We start from the raw sequence: 10,669 nt of genomic DNA on the forward strand, positions 1-10,669 counted from the left end.
GTCTGAACAAACTCAAAATCTCCACAAGACTGAACTTCATCGAGCTCTCCACTGAAATCCACAGATTTCATAGGATTTCACCGCAAAGCCTTCAACCGGCCCAGGTTTGCTCAAAACTCACCCCAAGGTTTTTAGTCTTTCCACAAAGTTCATCTGAGTTTTTTGAACCTTAACAAAATCCAAAACCAGGTAAGTTGCACACTGTTTCTGGTGCTGTTAAGGATATCGCTCACAGCTGAACTCTTACCTCTTTGGAGACTACGGATTTCCTGTATACACACTAGATACAGACATGAGCCAGAATACTATATCCAAATTCACCAGCACTTGCCAAGTTCAAATGTGCGCCTGGACCATTACTTAAGGGCTCAGGCCTCTCTAACCTATCTATCCATCTGTTAGATGTTCAAAAGGTGTCTATATATATTACTTATATAGCACCCAAACTGCTAACGGTGCTTTACAGACATATAATTAGACAGATCCTTGCCCTGAAGCACGTACAATCTAAACGAAGTTATGACATTACAACGAAGACAAAGGGAATGTGGGGGAAGGAGACAATTACAGAGGTTACGGACTGAAGGTCATTAGTTGACGTGAATACTCAAACATTTGTTGTTAGAGGATTTGCTGGTTTAATGTTAACTGAATGTAAAGAGCTGTTTTGTGGGGGGTATGATTTGATAGGAGCAAACACATAGGGGAAAAGACAGAATGGAAAAGGGTGAGGGAATTTGAGGGGAGAAGCAGGGAATGGAAGAGCTGAGATGTGTAGTGGTGAACAAAGCCAAGAGACAGGGAACTGTGGAAGCAAAGACAATAGACAGGGGACTAGACAGTGGCAGCTGGAAACAATGAAAGGAGGAGATCAGAGCAAACAACAAATCAGCCTCTGAGGTAGCTCCAGCGCTCACATTCTCCCACCCAGTCATTTGAGTCTGCTAAGAGGAAAGCCCCGCAATTCCCAAAGCCAGCCTCCTACCACTGGCTACAGTGCAGGCAGTCATTCAGCATCGGCTTACTTTCCACATTCAGCCTGGCCTGGGTGGTGTCTTGGAGAGTCTCACAGACATAGAAGCCCCGGTCTGCAAAAGTGACATTCCTAATCATCAGGCTGTGTTTCGTCCCCTCGGCCTTGATCTCCACGTTGTCGCTGGGCTGCAGCGTGACATTGTTCCTCATCCATTTCACCTCTGTGGAAGGCTTGCTCAGCTCTATCTCTAGGGTTACCGTGTCCCTCTCTTCAACCACTTTGGGCTCCAGTTTCTTCTCGAACATCACCGGCGCCTCTGGCGAAAGAGACGGGACAAGAGTAAAAGTTTAGAGATTCCAGAAAGCTGGCTATCAAATAAGATTAAAAGGCTGGCTTCTGGGGAAATCAAAGTTGGGGAAAATCCATGTGAACTGAAGCAGCCTTTCTATCACAGTAATGCTCTGGGCATTATTCTAATCTGTGGAACACGGGCATTTTTCATCCCCCGGGCCAAGTCAGAAAGTCAGCAGAAGGTACATCTCAAACACCACATCCCACAGTGTGAATCACAGTCAGTCAAAGAAACTTTACGCTCTCACCTCGGACCGTGAGGTTGGCTTTGCTTTCCACACCCTCCGCATTGGCTGAGATTTCTGCTGCATCCTCCACAGTCAAGTCAGTGATGGTGAGGCTGTGGTTGGTGTCCTTCTGAGAGATCACGTATTTCTTACTGCCTTCGATTTTGACACTGTTTCTGTGCCATGTGACCGCAGCATTGCTGGGGGAGACGGTGCATTTGAATGTGGCCTCTTTTCCTTCTTCAGACACCACATTGTGAAGGCCTGTAGTGAACTTCACCACTCTAGGAGCTGACAGACAAGAAATAAACGTTTTAGTAGCATGTGCATGATCATCTCCCATGCTGCGAGCACCTCCAAAGAGCAGATAGGCTCAGGGATGTTGCCAGTAACATGGATTGACGTTGCTTTGCCATGGATATTTCACTGTGTGACAGTGCATGGTCGTGGTAAAACATTCACATTGCATCTCACTGTCCAACTTGTATACAGGGAGGGGCCATCGCTAGAATAGGAGCAAGCATGTAAGGGAAAATCCTGGGTCTAGATTTAGGATCCTTAACCCCAACCCCACATGCAATATCAGGGCCAAGAAGTCCACAGCCTATTTAACATAAGACCCCAACTCAATTGGTCTCAAAGTCACAACGTTCCTTGCAGAAAGAACTTTCACCATTTTTGCAGGAAGGCAGCAGAGCTCTGCCCTTCATTGTATACAAAATCAGCAGAAAACAGAACATCCAAATGCAGAACCTGGACATCCTCTTAAACAGCCGTCGTTCAAATTAGGTCTTTAAAGGAGACTTTTTCAGGCTCACATATAATTTGGTCTTTAAACTGGAAATGGTAAGGTAATAAACTGTGGCTTCACATATACTAATTCCAAAGTTGCCAGCAGAGACTGGCCCCGGAGCCTTCACCAACAAAATGACAGGGCTCTACCATGTGAGATAAAAGAGAAAATTGGTTAACTCTGCGTAAGCAGCACGTTATATTGCTGTGGCGTCATCCATTAGAGGGAGATAAAAATCAACCATAGTAAGCCCACATAGTACTCTAGCAGGACTCTGCATGAGTTCTTCCTGTTGTTGCTAGTTACATTTATAGATTTTTTTAAATCATTATTATAAATATGTTTTCTAGGGATCTTCCACATAGACCATATGTTGCATTTCTCTCTTTCAGAACTGCAGTCATGCTGTCTGTTCATTAACGGAGAGATGAGTGCTCTTATTTTCCCAGCTACAGCTGCATACATGCAATATGTCCTTTTAACACAGGCAGAATTGTTTGTAAAGCAGTTCTTTAGTAATGTCACAGAAGGAGAGGGAAGCTAGTTGTCACACATAATGTCATGGATCTGCCAAGGTACCTTTGGGGGTGACCTGAACGCTGCTCTTGTCATCCCGGGATTCACAAGAGTATTCTCCCTCATCTTCAGCCCGGAGCCCCCTTATGGTCAGTATTCGCTTGACACCATCCTCATGAATCTGGAAGCGCTTGCTGGATTTGACCTCAGCTCCGTTCTTGTACCACAACACAGCCCCCTTAGCCTGGCTCAGCTCACAGGTCAGAGAGATGGTCCTTCCGATCTCCGCATTGACAGCTTCTAGCTTCTTTGCAAACTTCACCGGGATTTCTGAGATTCATTGGAAGGAAAACAATGAACACAGAGCAGATCAGAAGATTGTTTACTTATCTGTTTTAAAAAATAGGTGGTTTTTTTGGAGAAGAAGGTGGGAAATTGAAGAGATTGTCAGCAATAGATACGTCACAAATTCTGACTCAGTAATAACAGCAGCCCCTCCATCAATGGACCACCACCTTGTTGTGGTTGGAGGGCTTGTGTGTCTCGATGACCCCTAGAGCTATGCTGGTTGGAGCTTTGTGCTCCTGGTAGGGTCTCCCATGCCAGACAGGTCGAAGGGTAGAGACCAGACGAAGTGTGGTCCCTGGTCCTCCAGGTTGGGGGTTTGGCACAGGGCTAACCACCCTGTCCTAGAAAACACTTGGGGTTACGGAAACAGCAACAAAGAAAATTTCCACGAACAGGTGTGATGGGCCTCTAGGGTCTCCTCAAGGGACTTGTATGAATGGAGCTACTGACAGGCATTAGTGAGAGCAGATGGACTGGATCTGGCAGAATGACAACATCAACCGGGGAGACAGTTTTATATTCTGGAAGAGAGGACAATCAGCATGAAGAAGGAAGAGAGGACGGATCCATTATCAAAATTGCACTCCACTGGAAACCAGATGGGAAGAGAAAGAGAGGAAGACCAAAGACAACCTGGCGCCGAACGGTAGAACAAGAATTAAAAGACCATCACTACACCTGGGGAACAATAGGCGCTCTGGCCCGCAACCGGCAGAAGTGGAAGGACTTTGTTGCTGCCCTATGCGCCACTGGCGTCACGGGCAGTAAGTAAGTAAGTAAGTAATAACAGCAGCAACTTACAGACTATTGCGCTGGCAGCTTATAGGGAGTCCTTTATAGTAAAATAAAATTAAAAAACTCTTCAGGCGCTTTTTAATTCTGGAAGGACGGTTGTCAGAATGGTGCCTTAAAATGGCTGCGTTTGGGATTTCCCCCTCCTTTTAGTTCTACTGTCCACCTGAGAAACCTAACTCATCTGCCAAGCCATCACATCACATGTCTGCTTGATGGGGGATGTTGCTGTAGACACCCCCCGTCCTCACTGCTTTGGGGAAGGAGATGAATTTGCCTTTGTTCTGTGGCCCCAGGATGTGGAATTCACCCTCCACTCCTGGGTATCTTTCTTCCCTCTTTTGACCTCTATCTATGTAAGGCCTTATATAGCCCCCGTTACCATATTATCTGAGTGCCTCACACTCTAACACATTTACCCTCACAACACATCTGTGAGGCAGTGAAGTAAAGTGGATGGCCCCTAATAGCAACCCTGATATTAACCACTTCCAGTTAATAGCAACATTTTGCTGGGACGCCATCCTGTCCCATCGACTCTACGTTTCATGAGATTTGGATACTGGCAATGGAGTGCCGTTTATTGGGAGCTTTCTCTGGAAGAGAGACCCCGGCCTCAGGCAGGTTTGCAGGGCTGCAGCCAGGGGAGGAACTGCTAGGATGGGCCTTCCCAGGCTGGCTCCGCAAACTTGCCTGCAGCCGGTGCTCAGCAAATAGCAGCACTTCCTTCCCTGGCCGCCATCCCGCCATCCTGCCTTCTGCTTATTGGCAACGGCCAGACAACAGCAACTTTTTACCGGAAACTGAGGGGTTACCAAAAAGCGGAATCTAGTGTAAATGGGGAACTGAGGTATGGAGGGATTAAGTGACTTGCCCAAAACCACACAGGGAGTCTGTGGCAGAGCTTGGACTTGAACCCAAGCTCTCCCACATCCCAGTACAGGGACATTCCTCCCTCCCTCCCTGGAAAACACTTTGCTCCAGAAATGGTGTAACCTGGTTCAGTCCCAGCTGGGCCCTATGTAGCAGTCCCCCCCCCCCCCTTTTTAGCATTTTGTGTATTTTATATACAGTGTGCTTTGTCGTCAGGGATGGTGAGGGGATGATTCCCACTGCCCTCTGCTCCCCGGCCTGGGTAAGCCGTGCTCTCAAATCATCACCATAGCTCAGTCCTGCAAAGCAGGGGGTAGAAACCATTCGGTGCTGGGCCAGCTCTATTCCCCCACTCTGGGCCAGACTGTCATCTCGTAGGGACTGTAATCTCAAGGGACGTGCACAGCTGCCCAGCTCCAGTGATGCAGCAGGGGCCAAATGAGGGCCACGGTTCTGTCCCTGCTTGCTCTGTGGGCAATTAAGCGACCTTAGCCTTTCTCCTCCCAGTTGGCTCTGCTGGGCTGGCGGGTGGGGTGCAGCAATGGCTGTGCCCACTCCCCACCCACCTGTGAAGAAGAGGGGATAGCGCTCTCCTTCCTGAACTGCTGCCTGTAACGTGAACAGCAAAGCCCAGCGGAAGAGGGGGCGCCTTATGACCCCTTTCCCCCCCTGCCTGCGCACACATGGTGGGAGCAGGAAGCATCTTGCTTTGCTCTGCATGGACATTTAGGGAAATAGCTCTGCTGGACCCTGGAGGGGGAGTCACAGCCGTCGTGACACCAGGGCCCAGAGAGTGCAGCAGGAGGGGGAGGTGAACCATTTGACCCGGTTGGGAATGAATCTGACCTGCGCCTGCTGCGGTTTCTCTCACCTTTCACCTGCACTTTGAACGCCTGCTTGTCGTTCTTTGTCTCACAGGTATACACAGCGCTGTCTTTGCCCTCGGCCAGCTTCACGATCAGAGTCCTGGAGGCCCCGTCATCCTTAATCTCATACTTTTTGCTTCCCTTGATCTCGGTTCCATCCTTGAACCACTTGACGACAGCAGTTGCAGGCGTGACCGAAGTGGCCAGCGTGATGCTCTCATGTTCCTGAACAACAATTGGTTCTTTCTGGACAGGTTTCTCTTGGAATTTGGCCTCTGGTTCTAGAGAAGTAATCAAAACAAAAACAAACAAACAGGATGGTTTCCCACTCCCTTGAAGAGTGGTTCTCAACCATTTTTTTGCCCCGTGATCCATAAAATAACCTCAAAATTGTCCTGTGATCCACCATAACCCAGGGATATGGCTGAACCTTCGCAACCTGCTGTCTCTTTAATCTTTGACTGTGTGGGTAATGATCAGTTGCTCCTTGATACAGGCAATTTGTTTTAGAATCAAAGATCATGAAAAAAATATGCCCGCACGTGCACAAACATCCCCCTCCCTCCCCCCAAAACTGGATCTTCTAAGATTCCTGTTTCATAGTGTATGAAAATTGTCCTGTCACCATGGTTCTAAATCGAATTCCAATTCAGCTCTATGGACTGGCTCCACCCACAATTGTTTTCCTTGTTTGCACCTACTATCCTATCTGCTCACTTTTCTCCTCCTCTCCTGGCCTCATCTCTAACTCCCACAATGCATTGCAGCCCTTTAACACATGTTGCTTCTCCATTTAACTAGCACCATTGTCTCTAGTCAATCTTTCTCCTCTTTAAAACCCTTCCACTATTATCTCACTTTCAGCCCGTTATCCCTATAGAATGATTTGAGATTATGTCTGTGAAGGAGACAATGTAAAAATAAACCATAGAATCGTAGGACTGGAAGGGACCTTGAGAGGTCATCTAGTCCAGTCCCCTGCACTTATGGCAGGACTAAGTAATATCTAGACCATCCCTGACAGGTGCTTGTCTAACCTGCTCTTAAAAATCTCCAGTGACGGAGATTCCAAAACCTCCCTAGGCAATTTATTCTAGTGCTTAACTCCCCTGACAGTTAGGAAGTTTTTCCTAATGTCCAACCTAAACCGTCCTTGCTGCATATAGCACTGTGTTATACAACGTAAAGATTATCAGCCAAATTCTGCCTTAGCTACACCTGCGTAACACCAATGAAGTGAATAGAATAAATTCATCTGTAGGGTAGCTTATTTGAAGTCAGTGATGTAACACCCGGGCAGATCTTCACCTAGTTACTACTAGGAGTTAAGGAATATAAGTTATTCATTCCTAGCATGTCTTATAGATGAAAAACATGACCTCAATTATGCCCAGAACACTCACCCACTGCTTCAATCCTGAAGGTGAGTTTCTGGCCTGCAGCCTCACAGGTGTACTCTCCAGCGTCTTTCGTCTCCACCTGCTCCACAACCAGACGCCGGGATTTACCCTCAGTCTCTACTTTGAGTTTCTTGGTGGAGGTGATCAGTTTCCCATCCTTGTACCATTTCACTTCAGACTTGGCCTGGGCCACTTCGCAGGACAGGATGGCGCTCTCGGTCAGCACAGCCTTCACCTCCTTCTGCACCTTCTCCTGGTTTACAAATGCAGATTCTGGCTCTGAGTAGGAAAAAGAAAAGTGAAAAATGACTGATTAAAATAAAATTAGCCCATCTCAAAGGTCTTAGCACATCCACATGGAAATTCTGAAACGTATTATTTGCCAACAATAGCAGTCGCTGCTGCAGAAGGTTTCAATTTTTTTTTTTTAAATTAGGCCATACAGTGCAGATGTTCTTTCTTCTTTGTTCACATTTCCATCATAAACCAACATGGTAACACAGACCATGCAGAAGGGACTCCTAGTGATCTCGCTCATGATCATTCCCAATGGGCACATCTCTTTCAAAAGAACACTGTTACTAGAACAATACTCATCAGAGTATTGTAAAGGCCTGAGCCCCCCAACCTGAAACAAATACTCACCAGCAACCATACACCATACATGAAGAACACTAACTCAGGTACATACCCCTGCAACAAACCCCGCTGCCAGCTCTGCCCCCACATCGACTCTAGTGACACCATCACAGGCCCTAACCACATCAGCCACACCATCAGGAACTCGTTCATCTGCACATCTACTAATGTAATATATGCCATCATGTGCCAGCAATGCCCATCTGCCATGTACATTGGCCAAACCAGACTGTCACTACGCAAAAGAATAAATGGACACAAATCAGGCATAAAAAATAGAAACATCCATAAACCAGTCAGAGAGCACTTCAATCTCCCAGGACACTCTGTAAATGACTTGAAAGTTGCCATACCTTTTACAAAAAAACTTCAAAAACAGACTTCAAAGAGAAACTGCAGAGCTTGAACTGATCTGCAAACTTGACACTATCAAACTGGGTTTAAACAGGGATTTGGAATGGCTCTCTCATTACAAGAAGTAATTCTCACCTCCTAATCAATGGTTGTGAATAGGCCTCAACTACTTCCCCATTGTTGTTCCTTAAACTTGGATGTATATATATACACACCTGCCTTTTGCTTTCTATTTCTTGCATCTGAAGAAGTGGGTTACAGCCCACGAAAGCTTATGCCTACAGAAATTAAATTTGTTAGTCTTTGAAGTGCTACAGAACTCTCGTTATTTCTGCTGTATACAGACTAACACGGCTACCCCTCTGGAAGTGTACAAGTGTTTATCTTGAAGCACCTGAGCACTCCCTTCGACTTCACATACTTAAAGTTACCCAAATTAAGCACCTTGCTGAAGCAGGGCCAATCTTGCAAGCTGCAGGGTACCTTTCAGGAGAAGAGGGCGTTTAACATTTGCCAGGTGGCACGTAGCATCTTATTGGATCAGAAGCAAAAACTTGCAACAAAAGAACCTCAAAAAATTCAAAGCTTCAGAGCAGTTTGGATGAGTGCTCAGATATACGGATGTTTCCCTAAAACACATATCCCAGCATCTTAAGTCTCCAAAGCCAGGCTGGAAATCTTGCAAGAAGAGGTTTTTATGATACCTCTGGCTTCCTGTGAGGCTGGGTCTCCCAAGGCCTAATTCAGAAAAGCATTAAAGCACATGCTTAAAGTTAAGCATATGCTTATGATCTTTTTGCTGTTGAGTGTCAGGAGCAATAAGACGACTTTACAGCTGAACCCAGGAGGAGCAGGGCAGCAAGCAAATATAAAATACCGTCTGACTGGTTTTTTAAAGTCCAACATTTTTGAACTTCAAAAAGTTTGGTCTGGATTCGGTTTGAATTCTGAGCCACAGTTTGGGCCAGTTTTCACTTTATCTGAACTGGTTCACCCATCACCACTCAGGACCAGCTCTTCCACTAGTGTATATCATTGGAGCGCCACTGACTTCCGTCTCACCATTCTTTGTGCAAAAGCCATCTCCTCTGCAGCTCTTGTCAGCTGGAAAAACCCTCCTTTGCTTCTCTCCCCCTACATCTTTTCAAATCTCAATTGAACAGCTCTCTTTATTCCCCCTGCCCGAGCTTCCTAATTTATTTCTCCTTGTGTGACTTGGCAACTCCAATATATTGTGCATGGTACATAAAAGTATTATGCAGTTCTAGAGTATATTATTTTTATTTATTACTTTAATGATTATTAAATGTCCAAATTAATAATGTGATGCACTCTTATGACATATTGATATACCCTGATCCTTTGGTATATATAAGACATTAGGCCAGACCCTCAGCTACTGTAAATCAGCCTCGCTCCAGACAGCATTTAGTCCAACCCCCTGCTCAAAGCAGGACTAACCTCAGCTAACTCATCCTAGCCAGAGCTTTGTCAAGCCACCGCTTAAAAACCTCGAAGGATGGAGATTCCACCACCTCCCTAGGTAACCCATTCCAGTGCTTCACCACCCTCTGAGTGAAAAGCTTTTTCCTAATGTCCAACCTAGACCTCCCCCACTGAACTTGAGACCATAGCTCCGTGTTCAGTCATCTGCCACCACTGAGAACAGTCTAGCTCCATCCTCCCTGGAACCCCCTTTCAGGTAGTTAAAGGTTGCTATCAAATCCCCCTGTCATTCTTGAAGAGTGTAGTAGAGTCTGTCTACTGTATATAATAAACACATTTATTACTGCTGCTGCTAGCCTGATTTCAGACACGACAGCATGATAGGGAATTCAGAAGGGTCTTTCTCCCACCTGTGACATTAATCTTGAAGGTCAGTTTCTGGCCTGCAGCCTCACAGGTGTACTCTCCAGTATCTGTCTTCTCCACCTGCTCCACAACCAGACACCGGGATTTGCCCTTGGACTCCACTTTGAGTTTCCTGCTGGAGGTGATCTGTTTCCCATCCTTGTACCATTTCACTTCAGTCTGGGCCTGGGCCATCTCACAGGTCAGGGTGGCGCTCTCTGTCAGAACGGCCTTCACCTCCTTCTGCACCTTCTCCTGGTTTGCAAATATGATTTCCGGCTCTGACAAAAGATAACATTTCATATGAACTGCATCCATAATCTTAAAGCTGCCACAACTTGTATCAGGGCCAAAGGGGAACAATTTAATCCACATCTCCAATCTGACAACGTGCATTTAAAGTTCTCACATCACCATGGAAAACATTTTCAGGTTTTCTTATGCTGTAAATGTTCTTGTAACAGTTTCACAGGCGATGTGAGAAGAAAGTTAAGGATCTATGTTAGCACACCAGGAAGACAGACACATTGCTTATCACCACAGTGTGCTCTCATTCTAGGTCCCATCAAGGCAAATTAAATCAGCTGGGTAGTCCTAAATAGTCACTCCAAGGATTCAGCCAAGTGCAGTTTTTACCAGCAGGGCCTTGACTATGTCATTCCCTTCCTGCAGACATCTGCTAG

General features: G+C 46.2%; 1 protein-coding gene across 19 annotated transcripts in view; it reads right to left on the minus strand.

The window, feature by feature from the left end:
• Nucleotides 1–10,669, minus strand: part of OBSCN (obscurin, cytoskeletal calmodulin and titin-interacting RhoGEF) — a 276,095-nt gene that overhangs the window by 193,502 nt on the left and 71,924 nt on the right. For all 19 annotated transcript variants that reach the window (XM_067530494.1, XM_067530493.1, XM_067530487.1 and 16 more), the window contains exons 22-27: nucleotides 9,992–10,267; nucleotides 7,146–7,421; nucleotides 5,748–6,023; nucleotides 2,927–3,193; nucleotides 1,576–1,845; nucleotides 1,026–1,292 (exon numbers count right to left, since the gene is read on the minus strand). In XM_067530494.1, the coding sequence (XP_067386595.1) occupies nucleotides 1,026–1,292; nucleotides 1,576–1,845; nucleotides 2,927–3,193; nucleotides 5,748–6,023; nucleotides 7,146–7,421; nucleotides 9,992–10,267 (1,632 nt within the window). The remainder of the gene's footprint in view (nucleotides 1–1,025; nucleotides 1,293–1,575; nucleotides 1,846–2,926; nucleotides 3,194–5,747; nucleotides 6,024–7,145; nucleotides 7,422–9,991; nucleotides 10,268–10,669) is intronic.

The sequence above is a fragment of the Emydura macquarii genome, unplaced genomic scaffold (genome assembly GCF_026122565.2).
Source record: "Emydura macquarii macquarii isolate MOO-44397 ecotype Brisbane River unplaced genomic scaffold, CSIRO-AGI_Emac_v2 contig_3080, whole genome shotgun sequence".
NCBI lineage: Eukaryota > Metazoa > Chordata > Testudines > Chelidae > Emydura > Emydura macquarii.